Below are 15,313 nucleotides of genomic sequence, written 5' to 3' on the forward strand. Positions count from 1 at the left end.
AGTTGTTTGAGGCTATACCAGGTTTTTCTTATCGTGAAATAAAATGTGTTCAGTATATTGTAGCTGTGGCTGATGAGTTGTTCCATTATCAATCTGCTCTCGAAGTTGTGAAACATGTTTTAAAGTCATCCTTGTTTAGAATATAAAAGCAAAAATCGTGTGGTTAATGGAAGGGTTTAGGCCAAAGAAAAGAAAAATGTTGCCCCAGATCCCATTGTCAAATCAGGTACAGGGCTGTTAAGCATCTTCAGTTTAGTTAGGCGGGAGAAAGTAAAAACCCTACTACTTTGTGCTGCATACTGGAGGTGTGGCATTTTGGAAACAGTCTGTGAACCCGACAAAAGAGAATGTAAACAGCTTGAGTGTTTTCCGTTCTTTTATTAAACATGAGCACAACCAGACTATCTGTACAAAAACATTGCTGCTCCAGATGATGTGGTCTGTCCCAGCAGGTGGCGGTCCTGGCAGATGTTCAGATAATGATGGTGGGAACAAGAACCCCTCATGTTTACAGGCCAAGCTTGGTCCTTCTCCAGTGTCTCCTCTTGGAGTTGTACCTGAAATGAAACATCCGAGTTACTCACTTGTAGTTTTTGGTCAAACATCCACGTCTATTTTTCCCAATGCCAAATGTATCGACCATGGAGCTTCCACATCACTGACAGTGACCTGGACAAACGCTCCGATGGTGAATGATATTCTCAGCAGGATTAATGACAGCGCTCCACAAATGAAGTTCTGTAATTGCAGACCTGCTTTGGGTGACAGCTCTAACACTCAAGTCTATAATAAGTATGATTCAATATAAACAATCAGCGGATGAAGATGAAGCAGATGAGAAAATGATAAGTAGGATAAACCATTTCCATAGACTTAAACACATAAAACTAAAAAAATCCGAGGTATGAATAAAATTACATCTACACTGTTCTCCTGACCACAAGCCTAGCTCCAGACTGGTTTTATTTCTCTTCCTTTTCACAATAAAATGTTTTGTTTTTTTATGTAGAGGATTTGTAAAGTCCTCAATTAGTCTTCGTGCACTGATTGCTTAGACAAATAGAACTTTATGGATACTGAATGTCAATTTGGCCAATTTCACAATGCCACAACATAAATCTTAAAGCAGTACTAAGTAACTCTTGCCCCTAGAGGCCATAAGCGCAACTGCAAGTGTAGTAGCAAGTTACGATTTTTACTTATTAACTTATTAATTGTCTTGGAGAGTAAATACTACGCTGACAGGAAAGCCGAAGGGAGAGAGGGTTACTGTGCATCCAATTATACAATGGAAATATTTTTTTCACTCAAACCTGGCTGTAAATACTGTTTAAAGTGACGTTAGCCGGCAGTTAGCTTGGCCCGTTAGCTTCTTCTTCGTGATTCCATTAGTGTGTATTGCTTTCTCCGCACAGTCAAGTTGCAAACATGGTTTTCTGGTCAGAGACACCAGGGGGAGATGAAAGACCCTCCAATCATCCCATTAACACTTGTATTACCCCCACAGGGACATCGAAGAGGATTTATTAAGGTAAACACGTTACTTAGTACTGCTTTAAAAACGCCTGATTCAAGTCTGGATCCAGTCAACAGCAATAAAGATTGGTGTAGACACTGAATTACAAACAGGGCTTCAACAACTCTATCAAAGCAATGCCTCTGCGAACATCTGCTGAGTGCATGTGACAAACTTCACGTTGGCTCTTACCTGATTTTGTTACCGGTTTTCATCCTGATCCACTGCGGAATCGGCCTGTTCTGTTTCTGCTTTTTGGCGAGAAAGCGCTTGATCCTGAACGTCTTGTGGGACGACTGGAAAAACAATAACAGAGCAATTGCGTTTATTTGTGATAAAGAAGTAGGCCTATAAGCCACCAATCTGGTGAATTTCACAAGCGTAAAACGTCCAAACTCGCAGTTAGAAGTGCAAACAAAAAAGCATCATGAGTAACCGAATACACACACGAAGAGAAGTGATCATGTTATCTATTGTTTTATCCGCCCACTGAATCACATACATAGACTCGGGTGTGCGACAACATTAGAGCTACACGTTCATCACATTTGGGAAACTAAATCCGACCCTATGAGTTGGATGTTTTAAGATTTTTAATTTACCATTTCGTCGGCCGTCTCTTCCCCACTATGGCGGCAGTCAAAGAGAGAGACGGAAGTGACGATGAAGCATTTAAGCAGCGCGCGGTCATGTCAGCGACATCTAGTGGACTTCACGAGAATAAAAAAAAAACACACAAAAAAAAACTTCTTTCACACCAAGTAAATCTTTAAGTGGGAAATTCTTCATGTTTACTCATACAATAGATATAGTTTGGGTTTCAAAATTATTGTATATATTTTTTTTATATTATTTGTTTCTCACGTCGTCATAATTATCAGACCTTTGTGCTCAGTTTGTACTTTACAGTACTCAAATAGAATTTGTCCCAGGTACTTTTTTACTTTTACTTCAATAAGATTTTTTGGTCTCTTTTGGTCTTGTGGTCTTTTTACTTCTTCTTGAGCAAAAATATATCTATGTAAAGTTACTCTTATTTTAGTAAATATTTTAATTAGCTACTCTAACCACCTCTGACAATAATACCCATATGTACCGATATATACGAAAGAAGAAGACGAAAGATATGAACATGACATTTTTCTTTACATCTGCTGTACAAAGAAACTCCTAGTTTGTGAACCTTTTTCACTGACAATGGCATTAAAAACTATTCTGATTGTGCCTTAATTGAAACAGGACAAAAAGGTTTAGAAATTAGAATTTATTTTTTCCAAAAGTGTTACAATGAGCATGTACAGCATGTGTTTAGTCTAGTGCATCACAGATTTTAAAAAGGAGCAGCATTGGGGACTTCAATAGAAAAGGCCACAATATGATTGCTCATCTGCATGCAATGGCTGAATTCCTCAGCAAACCATGAACTTCCGTGCCAATGTGTTATCCATGCAATAAATGCAGTTGCCTGTGTGAGATGTATCTTTTTTTAAGTGATGAAGAGGCATAATCTGTGAACTAAGTGGACAAACGATAAGAGGTCTGAATATGACAGTGTAAATGGCTGATTGTTAGTAAAATGAAAAATTGCTGCGTAATGGAAACATTAACATAAAAGTAATACTTGTGATACTCATTTTATTCTGTATCAAAGACACCAAAATGTAATAAGGTCACTTGGATTTTCATGGTCCATGTAAATTTGGCTTTCTCTAATGTGCTCTATGCAACACAAAGGTAATCATTAGCACCTTCTCCAACTAAACCAAAAGGGTCATTGGTCAGACTCCATTGGGCTTTATGAGCACATGCTCAGCCACTGTTAGTGCTGACACTTTTCTAGTCTGCATAGAGGCTATGGCACTGTCTCAACGCTATGAGCTCAGTCGTTTTCTTTCTCTGGCCCCTTTGTGGTCTCTACATCTGCCTTCTTGTCTGTAGAGTCCCCTGCTCCAGTCACACCAGAACGATTGCGACTTCGACCAGGCTGGTACAGCTGAATGGCAGGGCGGTCCTAGGGCAAGAAAAAACAACAATGATATGGCAATTGTTGTTCTGTATTAAATCAAATACAAATGTTCCAACCTTATTGCGTAGACGCTCTCTTTTAGCCCCATCCTCCTTCTTGTTGTCTTTACCAGGTTTTTCAGTTTTTTCCTTTTGAGGAAAGTCTCCCATATGTTCCATCTTTTTCTTTTCTGTGCCATGCTCTTTTTCCTTTTTAAAGTCATCTTCTCTCTTTTTATACACATTTTCTCCATCATGGCGATCCCTTCGCCTTCTACGCTCTTCATCTTGGCGTCGAAGTCGCTCTTTCTCCTTTAGCCGACGTTCTTTCTCCCGGTCTCGTGTCTCTCGGTCTCGGTCTCTGTCCCGTGCTGTGTAGTCTTTGTATTCTTTTCTCCCTTCTTCATCTCTGTTTGGAAAACCAGTAAAAAGAGCCAGTTAAAGCACATTTATGGTTTATACGATAAATACAAGAATTTAATGGCAAAAACGCTCACTTTTTCCCCCGATCTTCCTTGTGGTCGTTGTTCGGGCGTCTCTTCTGATCAGCGCCTCCTACCGGCCTGTCTTCTTTATTTGTTCTCTCTGGTTTCTTTATCTTTTCTTTAGATTTTTCATAATCGCCATCATCAGTGCGTTCCGGCTTTTTGAGAAGCTACAATGTGAGAAATCCTGGTTTAGATCATACATTTGTTTCTCAACAATTAAAGCCACACTGCGGAACATTCCAGGTTATGTGTTGCCATGTCTCAAAAGCAAACTTGTGATCCTGATGATCAGGTACACACAAACAATGCAATTTGGCAGTGGTTTATCAAAAAGCACCACCAAACATCAGGTTTAAAAGCATTTTCTAACCTATTTTTGGCTATACTTAGTCAAAACAAGTGAGCTGGTGATGTCCCACTCTCAACAAAGCCACAATTCAGGTGTGAGGAGATGTCACTCACAGCGAAGATGCATGTTGTTGAGGTATTTCTTTCCAATAAAACTCCCGAAAAGAAAGAATGCATGCATTTCCTTTCATTTATTGGGTGAAATGTTCTGCAGTGTGGCTTTAGGAATAGTAGAGTCTGTCACATGCCTTGATTTTTGGTTCATCTTTAACTTGGTCCTTATCTTTCTCCGAGGGCTTTTCAAGTCGCTTCCCTTTTTCTGCTTCTTTGCGCTTTCTTCTTTCTTCATCCCTCCACTTACGGCGCTCTTCATCACGAAGACGTTTGCGCTCCAGTTCTCTTCTTCTTCTTTCCTCTTTCTTTTCCTCCCTCAGTCTCTGTTGAATATGATCATTATAATCTTTAAATGTTTCTGTCATGGCCTAAAATATAAGAGAACTAATTATTACTTGTTTGTTCTTTATGTAGTCCAGCAGAGGTGTTGTTTTCTTTCCTTAAATATACAAAACATCTTTAATTACAAAATCAAATGTATATTTTCAGAGGCAATAGCGCAAAGTACGTTAACTTACCCACAAGTTCCTTAGTTCTTGCTTCAATCTCCTCAAGCAATGTTGCAGGAGTGGTAGCCTGTTTTTCGTCATCCCCGTTGTAATATTCTAGAAACCTTTTGTAATCCGGATCTTCAAATATAAATTTAAGCAACTGTTACAACCCGATTAGCTGATACAGTGGATAATCAAGTGAATTTCTCCATTTTGAGATCAATAAAGTCTTATCGTCTCAAACACAGATCAATTGGTTACCTTCAGCTATTGTCCCACATTTGGCATCTTTTTTCTTAATTCTTTTCCTGGCAGTTTTTTGAAATGGAGCAAACTCAACAATAGCAGAATATTCCTGCCCTGTGTGACAGAAATAATTGTAATAACAGTGGTAACACTAAATCAGTTGTTTTGCTTGCATTAAACGTGTTAAATGTCTTCGCATACCTTTGTTATCAATAAATACATATCCATCAAACCGATCTCTGAACAAAATTATGTCTTCTTGATTTTTAAAATTAATATAGGCTCTTGCGAAGAGGTGAGGGAAAAGGCTGAAAGAACAATTGTATAGCGATGTTAAACGTAGATATACACAGGATTAGAAGAGAAACAAATAGGATTATACGTAGCTACCGTCATACCTGGTGTCATTTGAGAAAAACTCCAAATAGTCCACTTCAGGAAGCGGTTGCAATTGCTCCTCTAGCTCCTCCTTGGTTATAGTAGGTGGTAATCGCCTGATGACAATCTAAAAAAAAAGATTATTGTTGGACATTAGTTACAGTAAATCGATGAAGTTAAATGCACATCTTCTGCAACAGGCTAAATATTATGGCGTTATTTCCATCTTGGTAAATGAGAAATGTCCAGTTTGTATCAATATCCACCACTATTTTTAATCACTTTAAAAAAAAAAAAAATACTAGTACATATGATATTAGTTAACTAGTTAGCTAAAGTTAACTCGGCTAACTAAGCTATCAAGTTTTACCTTTGTCATGGCCTCTTTCTTTTCCTTCATGTTAGACTTTTCTGTCTTTTCTCCATCTTCAGTCTTGGCTTCAACTTTTTTGTCCTTCGGTCGAGTATTTTCCTTATCTTCTTTCATAGCTGCAACACTCGTAGCGTTATATTAGATCATGCCTCGCTCTTGTTTACTTTCAAGCTCGTTAGCCGTTAGCCGCTAGCAGCAGCGATAACAAACTTCCTCCTGTGTGTCGGTTGGCTGTAGTGAGGTGTCTCCGCCATAGGAGGGCGTCTAAAAAAAGTATTTTTTGGTCTTGAAATATTTTTAGGCTACATATATGGTTGTTTACGCCTAATTAAACCATTGTTATTATAGCAGTATTGGAAAATACAAAACTATTCATATATCAAATCATTCTTGGCAACAATTGTAGTTTAGAGTTCCGGTTGCTTTCGAAATAAGAGAGAAGTGCAAAATGAGAAAAAGCATTTTGCTTTTTCCTTTGGTGTACTCTTCACTTGTGGTCCTGGGTTTGCATTGATCACTGCAGAAATATTGCTTTCAAACGCAAATGGACACTGCAACAATTGTTTTTATTTATATAATTTTACTCTGAACTACTCGCCCATTTTAAATTGAAAATCAAAGCTATGACACTTCCTTTGTCATTGGGACGTTCGACATTTTGCTAGCCTTTTTAGTTAGCAATTTAGCAAAACAGAGCGCTTATTCGAAGAAAAGGTGCATGATTTCGTAGAGAACATCTGTAAATAAACCTTTTCACCATGTGGTACGAAATATTGCCCGGGTTTGCTATCATGACAGTATGTTTAATAATTCCTGGTATCGCTACAGCTCATATCCACAGGTTCACCAACGGAGGAAAGGTAATGTGCTGATTTCTTGTATACTAGAGTACCACGAATAGTAGTCAATAAAAAGTTATCTTTTTACTGAACCAAATGTTTAATGTTTCACTTATAGGAAAAGAGAACTGCTCGGGTTCCCTGGCAATGGCTCCTTATGGAAAGAGACAGACGTGTGTCTGGAACTGGACGCTACTTCGACTCAAAGGTAAGTAAATTTGACATCGTGTAAAGTTGCTGATATCGTGTTACCCTCAAATGACATACCAAGAATGTACTCAGGCTAATTTATAAATTCTTTGTCTCCACAGGGCCTTGAGAACATCAAATAACTGCAGAGACCTACAAATGAAGCTAGCTTTATGTGAAATGTTATGTTAACTATTTCCTGAAAAATAAATTGTCACACATTGATTTTAAATAAATGACCAACACTTGAACGCATTGTTTTATGTGGTAAATATCAAACAAATTGTTTATTTACATAAGAAAAAATCAACTAAATCCATTGCATTTAATGGAAATTTCCTGACACATTATATTCATACAGTACTTTACAAAGACCCTTTCTTTCCTCACATTATTACAATGAAGATTGCCGTTGCTAAAAAGCTATTTCTCATCTTTGCCTTTAGTTTTTCTGTACACCATTTCTCTGAAACTTGACAGGATCTTGCTTTCTCTTTTCCTCCTCTCTTCCTGGTTAAATGAAGCCAGAGCACGCTTCTCATCCGCACTGTAAATCTGGTTTTCCTTTCTCAGACGCACAGCTTCCATGCGGCGATGTCTGAAGAGACAAACAGTATGTAATGACACCCGTCACAGACCTGGAAGACACTCCTGACAGCAATCATTACAGACTAATCCTTTCCCCTAGTCCAAGTTATGTTTAAATATATAGCTTAATAAATATAGTAATGGGTTTGTTTTGTTGAGTTTAAATCAAACATTTTGCCTTCTTCCAAAGAGGCTTCATCACAGCTAAATAAAGGCATATATATTGTTCTTTTAGCATGACGTACCAACAGCACAACAAAAATAAATGGTCTAACATGAAATGTAATTTGTTCAGATATTATCCTGGAGTAGAATTCTAAACACACCCAGCCCTAAATACCAAATCTGTTTCAGAAGTAAGCTACTAGTAATGACAAACACATCAAGGCATTCTTGTTTACAAACCTGCTGCCGCTCATCACATAGCCAGATTTTTCAAAGTCTGCAATCTCATCACTGGTGAGACCAATTTCTCCTCTTCTTGGAATACGCTTGCCGGCTTTCACAAATTCAGCCATAGCTGCACCTTCACCCGGCAACAGCGCGTGTCCAAAACTGAAGGACAACAATTTGGTTAGAAAAAGACTATGCATCACATTTGAGACCCAATGTACTACTCACTCTAGTGGTTTGTCATCCTGGGACAGATGTGTGAGGGGAGCTTCAGGGCCAACCACATGCTCATCGATGCAGGTTTTCTCCACCCACATCACAGCACCAGCGTCCTCCTCTTCTTCGCCTGACTCCTCACTGCTGGATTCGCTTGACTCCTTTCGATTTTTCTTCATCTTCTTTTTCTTGGACTTCTTGGACCTTTGGAGATAAACAATATTTTAATTGGATGGACAGCGACAAACCACAGCATTAATGAACAGAAACAAACTTCTTGCTCTTCTTTTTCTTTTTCTTCTTCTTTAGGGTTTCATCTGTGAAAAACAGATGAATGATCACAATTGTGTTGATCACTATATGACAAAAGAGCAATGAAATCATGTGAAAATCCCTTTTATTTACCATCAGAGTCAGATTCCAAGCTGCTGTCCTCAGAGTGCTTTTTATTCTTTTTCTTTTTTGATTTCTTTTTCTTCTTCTTTTTCTTCTTCTTTTCCTCTGCAAAATAACAACCAAGGTAATATTTATTATCACTAATTGGGTCTCAGTTCTATTGGGAGCACTTCTAATTTTAATTACCTTCAGAACTTGATTCAGAACTGCTATTTTTCTCATTCTCAACCGGGGTAAATTCATCAGAACTATAAAGACAGAATAGTAAGAATAATAAAGAATATAACAGCAAGCAAAATAACAAATTTAAAACAGCTTACTCTGGTTCTTTCACTCTCGGCGAATATCCCCAAACTTCAGGACAGCCCAGTTCACCAATTCTTTCTCTTTCTTGCAGACGCCTACAATAATGACAGTTACTCAAAATAAAAAGACTTGAGGTGGGTATTACACAAGTACATTTAGTAGTTTTTACATTTACTTTTAACTCTTACTTGAGAAGTATAATAATCAAGTATCTGTACTCTTAAGGAAAGATGAGCTGAAAAGGGTTTATTATTTAAAAGCGTATACCGACGCATTTCAACTCAACTGAGTCTTCATCAGGGTAAGTGAGGTACTCTCTGCACCCTTACTTGAGAAAAGAAAAGTACCATGGTCCATGTAAGTAAAGCTTCATGTTGATGCTTAAAGTGCATATGACAGGCTTTAATGCTTTTGAAAATATGACTTGTTTAGATGGATAACATCAGTTGCGTAATTATCATTTTATTTCAGTGAAACAGCAATTTTAATGGAGAAATGTTGGGCAGAAAAGTTATTTTTGTTTGAATTATTAAGCTGCTGACAGGAAGTGACACAGAAGAAGGTAACAGTCCATAGCAGTTAGACTCACTCATTTCCCATTGACTTAACATGGTTGCCCGGCAACAGTTTAAAACTGTTTACCTTCTTCTATGTCACTTCCTGTCGGTGTCCAATAAGGAAGTGAAACTATAAACGTCACAAAAATGGCCAAAATAAGGAGAGCTGGGTACAAGCTTTAGCAAAATCTTAAATATAATCGTGTTAACTACATTTGATTAATTGTGTCTAATGTGTCATATGCACTTTAAAATAGATGTATTACGTGTCTTGTCTCATTTGTTTTAATGTTTTTTTATGGTATTTTCTTTGATATATATTTGAGCATGATTTATCATAATTATAATCAGTCACTACTGAAACATTAGTCAGACTTTTCCAAGCACTTATTTACTTTTACTTGAGTATTTGGGCCACTACCTCTTGCTTCTAGTTGAGTAAAATTATTTCTAAATGACGTTCCTCTTACTTGAGTAAATAGTTTGGCTGCTCTATCCACCTCTACTTACAGATGTATGAAGAATCTTACCTGGCAATAAAAGCTTCTTGTCTCTGTCTCTGTGCATCGTCCCTTTGCTCTTCGTAATAATACTCATCCCTGAAGCCATCGTGTTTTCCGAAACCATCTCGATGCTCGGACCAGTGGCTGTTGCTAATGTTGTGGCGATCCCTGGACCTGGACCTAGACCTGGATCTCGATCGACTTCTGTGAGGGCTCCCGATTCGGATTCGTTTGATGTTCCTCGCCTCTCGAAGTCGTCGCTCACGCTCCTCTCGCTCCCGTTCTTTATTTCGCAGTTTGGGGAGTTTAGGGCCAAAACTATCCGGAGACAAACTGTGTCCTCGGCTACGACTTCGACTACGGGAGCGAGTCCGCGGCCTCCTGGTCCGGGGGCTCCGTACACTGTCTGAGCTGGACCGGTCCGAGGACGGCATGCTGCAAAAAGATCGTTACAGTAGATTGTTGTGTGTATTTCTTTTTTGTTTAACAACCTGAAAAACGGCCTTAACGCTCGGTGTTTACGGGGGAAATCACAAACGTACGACGTGACGTCTTTTGGTTCCCTGTTAAATGTGTTCGTCGGAGAACGAGCAGCGAACTATAGTTCCCCTTCCGGATCAAAATTAAATAAATGTCGATTCTTGTTTTCAAGACTTTACTTTACTTGCTAAAATACACTTTGTGACACTGGTTTCAGTTTTGATGAAACGCACAAACCAATAGACAAAATACAATGATGAATATTAAGTGTTGATCAAGTGTCCATGTAGAGCGACTCCTGGTGGCGATGCTGTTTATTTAGCTGTTCCTGTTTGGGATAGCCGCGTTAGCCACACTGCGCTTCGGCAGCAGAGGGGCTTTTGTCTGCGATCTGCGAAGTTTCTTAAGATCTGGCATCGTTTTGTGTGTGCGCACAACAGTTGCAGGTAAAACTAAAATAACAATTGGTGGCTTACCATATTACAGAAGAAAGTATGCTGTTGCTTGTCTTAAAATGTAAACATACAAAGGCCGCCTTGTGCGATTCTAAAAAGGAAGAAGCCAGTGACTGACGTTAGCATTAGCAATGTTTGTCATCATTAGCATGTAATCTAAAGGAATATTTACTTAATTAATTTCAATAAGAACAAGGATAGTAGCGTTTGATTTGGAATACGTGTAACAGGCAGCATTGCAAATTACTCAAATTAGAGCAAAATAACAAGCTAATGTTAGCTCAAGTTCACCATTTTTTTATGCCTTGATTTGACTGTAATTTTGAATATCGTGTATATCGTTTATACAGCTTATGTTTTTCCATTCAAGATTACATGTATGCAGTTGTTCTAATGTACTCATGTGGCTCTCCATGCTATTTATACATTTATTCTTTTGCAGGTATGCCAAGCCTTAAATTGATATCAGCTACGGACACTGAGTACTCCACTGCTGTGCTGAAGTCACTAAATGAGCAACGAAATAATGGACTGTTTTGTGACATCACGATTATTATACGAGACAAGAAGTTTAGAGCCCACAAAACTATCTTGGCTGCCTCTAGTAAATACTTTCATCAACTCTTTACCGTAGCCGGACAAGTCATCGAATTAAACTTCATCAGAGCAGAAATCTTTGAGGAAATTCTTAATTACATTTATACATCCAAGATTGTCAGGGTTCGATCTGACAGGCTTGAGGAGCTCATACAGGCTGGAAAAGTACTTGGAGTGAAGTTCATTGCTAACCTTGCCTCGCCCTTATCGCACGTGAAAGGACTCCCGGGCTTATCCAAAAAAGCAGAAAACAAAACTGATTCAACTTCAGAGGTGATGCCAATAATCACAGAATCCTTTTCGATATCTTCTGAGGAATTCAATCAAGCTTCAGTACCTGACGGAGATGATCAAGACTCAGACGGTGATGTGATGTTTGTTTCCCAAACGACTACAGCAAATCAGAAGGTCGACACTGAGGTCATTGATTTGGAGGCAAACGACAACGCGAGTACTGCAGATGTGCAACAGGAAGATGGCGCGTCACAAAAACCGTATTCTGTAAAACCCCCTCTCACTGGTATCAAAAGCAGCGGCAGTCCAAATTGCAACTCCAACGATTTGTCTTCCTCCAGATGTGCAACTACCCCTTCAACTACACCTACAAGCATCAGTCATGGCCCCTCAGATTCTTCATTATCCCCTCCAAACAAAAACAATATGTGCGTCCACAAGAAGCAAGTATCTCCTTCTGCAGCTCAGGAAGGGGATCATAAAATTAGACTGGTTGATATGTCATCTGGGTTTCCAAGTCAAAGTACATCTGTGAGTAAGTTAGGAGCAGAACAGATTGTGACCCTTAAAACAGCTGCAGAAATTGGCTCAATATCTCCAGATTGTCGTGTTTATGCCAACATTGGAGAGGATACATATGACATAGTCACAACGAAAGATGACCCAGATGAGGGAGGATCCTCAGGTTTGAATGGGAAAAGAGCATATATGGCCACTCCTAACAGACCCACTGATGAACCACCAACTCCTCCTCTAAGTGGACCCAAAAGTAAGAAAGCCAAAGTGGATGATAGTCAATATTATGAGCTGGTCATGGATGGAAAGACTTTCTATGTCTGTGTGGTCTGTAAACGTCCTTATGTGTGTCTGACAAGTGTTCGTCGTCACTACAACACTCATTCATGGGAAAAAAAATACCCATGCCGACACTGTAACAAGGTATTTGCCTTAGCTGAATACAGAACTAAGCACGAGATCATCCACACAGGAGAGAGGAGATACCAGTGCTTGTTGTGCCAAGAGATGTTCTTAAACTACCAGTTACTCTCAAGCCACATGAGGTCAGTTCACAACCAGGACGCAAGTGGGAAAAAGGCAAAAGATGAGACGGATGATAATCTTTATAGACTGCTTCCTTGCAAAAGTGTGAAAATGAAAATGTACTCTTGGGCCACAGACGACGAACCTTCTGACATAAAAACTGTCATGACTGATGATGGCAGTGTGCATATCACGTCTACAAATCAGCAAGACTCCACCCAGAGGAGCATGCTGAACTGGGATGACATCTTTATAGAGCCGGATGCTAATTCCCAACCTGGGAGCTCTGTGAACAACTCAAGTAAGCAAGAGCCTGAATATGACTACCTTTTACCACGGACCTACTAAATAAGACTTGTGCCTTGTTAGTTTTGTTGCCTTTCATATACTCCACCTTCCTTACAGTTAATCACTTCTATGATAAAGACCATGTATGAAATGATGTGCTGATATGAAATCTGCATTTTTCAAGAATGCAGAAGAACTGAGAATAAATGCATTTACTGATAGTAAACTTGGAGAATATTTATTTTTCTATTGAAAAATGTTTTATATAATGAAGCTTGTAGCATAAATCAAGGGTGTGTTCTTTATTTTAGTACAATCTTTTGACCCCTTGTTTAAACATATCATGAAAAAATATCCTTATTGAATATTTAAGGTTTTATGCTAACCATAAAAGCTGAAATTGAAGCATTCCTTCATCTTCATCAACATTCAAGATGAAATATGTATGTATACAGTTTCATTGTACAATTTTATATTGATTAAATATGTATATACATATTTCTATTTAATTTCTAGCAATTCCTTACTTGGGTACTGTGGCCGAAAGGGAAGTTGTGTGATTTTAACAGCAGAGGGTTAACTTTGTGATCCACTTTTTTCATAGATCACTCTTTTATCATAACTTTTTTGCAGTTGTATAAAATACAAACAACCTATTTACATGTATAATATAGCACTTAGTCTTCACTCATGCAGGATTTTGACAGCCTAGAAAGAGTACAGAAGTCAGTTTGTAAACTAATGATTGCTTCACTTTAGACTAGGTCGTCTGTAAATATACATTTCAACAGTGGATTTGCGTGTTGTATAATATTCAGTGACAAACATTCAGTGACATTTGATAATGTAATGTTTGATGTGGTATAGAAAATAAATCTTTAAATACGTACATGCGTCATTTGTTTTATGTTGGTCATTTGAATAAGCCTATTCTAATTGAAATGTGGAAAATGCATGTTCTAATGACAAACGGTGTGAGGCAAGGAAACACCATATTGGTAGAGGATACTATTTATTAGCTTAGCTATAATAGCTTTTCATTGGGTGTTCTCTTATCTGCTGCCTGGGACCAGTTGAGAAAAGTCCCCCATGCTAGAAAATTAGCTCATACGTTTTACACAACCAGTGAAAAAAATATATATTGAACTCAACAAGTTACTTTGGTATTTTGTCAAGATTACTTCAAAAGAGAACTGCAACTGAAATGTGTTTTAAATATTTGGTTGAAAACACAAAATGTGTGTTTTGTTTTTCATATGAGCTTCACTAACTTAAGTTTGCTCCAGACTTTCTCTTTGATATACAATCTTCAGCTATATCACAAATTTTACCCAATTACTGTTTTGACAACACGGAAATTGAGAACTGACTAAGTATATAAAGAGCAAAAGCACAGTGGCTTCAGAAAATATTTGGACACTCTTTTAATTACTTCTATTTTATTATATCGCAGTCTGATATTAAATAATATTAAAAAGCCTACAATTTAAGTGTGAAAGACTTCAATAAATATGAAAAAGAAAACAACTGCGGACCTTTTCAATTGCTCTTATGTTCTGCTGTTTTTGAACATTTAGAGAAGTGTAAGTGTGTGGTTAATTCCACTGATTACACGTGACACAGAAAGGTACTGTACATCCTCTACTGCTGCTGTTTTCAAACCTTCCAAGTGCCACCAGACCAAGATCCAAATCATATCAGGGCTAAACCTAGTCTAAAAGGGACTTTACAAAGGTATAAAAATACCTGATTTGGCCTAATCTATGTCTACAAAAGCGTAATGAAATTCTATCTAATTAAAACAAAGTCTGAAATGATGGACCTGGGGAAGCTTAAGCACCACTCGTTTGAACACCACAGCTTTACTGTATGGCCTGAGTTAAGTTTTGTTTTTGTTTTTTTTAGAATCAAGATTTGAATATCACACCAAAGGAATACATATAGGGATGTGAATACTTCCTGAGGCCACTGTAACAGCCAACAAATGCACAGTGAAGCAAACTGCATTTACAAGAGACACTTTGTAATACCACTGGTGCAATACTATTCCATTACAATCAACTATGACACTTAAAACATTTTTACACTGTCTCTCGTGCTGCCAATGCATTTACAGTATGTGATCGCGAAGACAACTTGTGGCTTCTAAGAGAATGACAGTGCTATGACATTTGCATTAAGGCATAGACTTGTAAACAGTCCACGTTTACAAGTAAAATAGTCTCTTCAGTGATATGCTGTCAGTGCTGTTCGCAGAGTGACCATTGTCCCAG

At 38.2% G+C, this 15,313-nt stretch overlaps 4 protein-coding genes across 4 annotated transcripts; 1 reads left to right on the top strand and 3 right to left on the bottom strand.

Annotated features, from left to right (window-relative positions):
* Positions 1-358: 358 nt before the first annotated feature.
* Positions 359-2,173, bottom strand: rpl39 (ribosomal protein L39). Its single transcript, XM_079556370.1, has 3 exons — positions 2,119-2,173; positions 1,709-1,812; positions 359-557 (listed from the first exon to the last, which is right to left on the bottom strand). Exons 1-3 carry the CDS (start codon positions 2,119-2,121, stop codon positions 509-511), a joined length of 156 nt encoding a protein of 51 aa, XP_079412496.1. The 5' UTR covers positions 2,122-2,173; the 3' UTR covers positions 359-508.
* A 622-nt stretch (positions 2,174-2,795) lies between these two features.
* upf3b (UPF3B regulator of nonsense mediated mRNA decay) lies at positions 2,796-6,343 on the bottom strand. The gene is made up of 10 exons (XM_079556348.1): positions 5,956-6,343; positions 5,606-5,712; positions 5,409-5,515; positions 5,223-5,321; positions 4,989-5,099; positions 4,866-4,909; positions 4,605-4,793; positions 4,018-4,175; positions 3,599-3,929; positions 2,796-3,527 (listed from the first exon to the last, which is right to left on the bottom strand). The coding sequence occupies exons 1-10, from the start codon at positions 6,070-6,072 to the stop codon at positions 3,396-3,398; spliced, it is 1,395 nt and encodes a 464-aa protein (XP_079412474.1). The 5' UTR covers positions 6,073-6,343; the 3' UTR covers positions 2,796-3,395.
* A 955-nt stretch (positions 6,344-7,298) lies between these two features.
* On the bottom strand, positions 7,299-10,501 carry nkap (NFKB activating protein). The gene is made up of 8 exons (XM_079556355.1): positions 9,973-10,501; positions 8,900-8,980; positions 8,766-8,827; positions 8,589-8,684; positions 8,458-8,500; positions 8,196-8,387; positions 7,980-8,129; positions 7,299-7,584 (listed from the first exon to the last, which is right to left on the bottom strand). The coding sequence occupies exons 1-8, from the start codon at positions 10,377-10,379 to the stop codon at positions 7,410-7,412; spliced, it is 1,206 nt and encodes a 401-aa protein (XP_079412481.1). The 5' UTR covers positions 10,380-10,501; the 3' UTR covers positions 7,299-7,409.
* Positions 10,502-10,755: 254 nt separating this feature from the next.
* On the top strand, positions 10,756-15,219 carry zbtb33 (zinc finger and BTB domain containing 33). The gene is made up of 2 exons (XM_079556347.1): positions 10,756-10,871; positions 11,323-15,219. The coding sequence occupies exon 2, from the start codon at positions 11,325-11,327 to the stop codon at positions 13,098-13,100; it is 1,776 nt and encodes a 591-aa protein (XP_079412473.1). The 5' UTR covers positions 10,756-10,871; positions 11,323-11,324; the 3' UTR covers positions 13,101-15,219.
* Positions 15,220-15,313: the final 94 nt, after the last annotated feature.

The sequence above is a fragment of the Gobius niger genome (genome assembly GCF_951799975.1).
Source record: "Gobius niger genome assembly, chromosome: 5".
Classification (NCBI taxonomy): domain Eukaryota; kingdom Metazoa; phylum Chordata; class Actinopteri; order Gobiiformes; family Gobiidae; genus Gobius; species Gobius niger.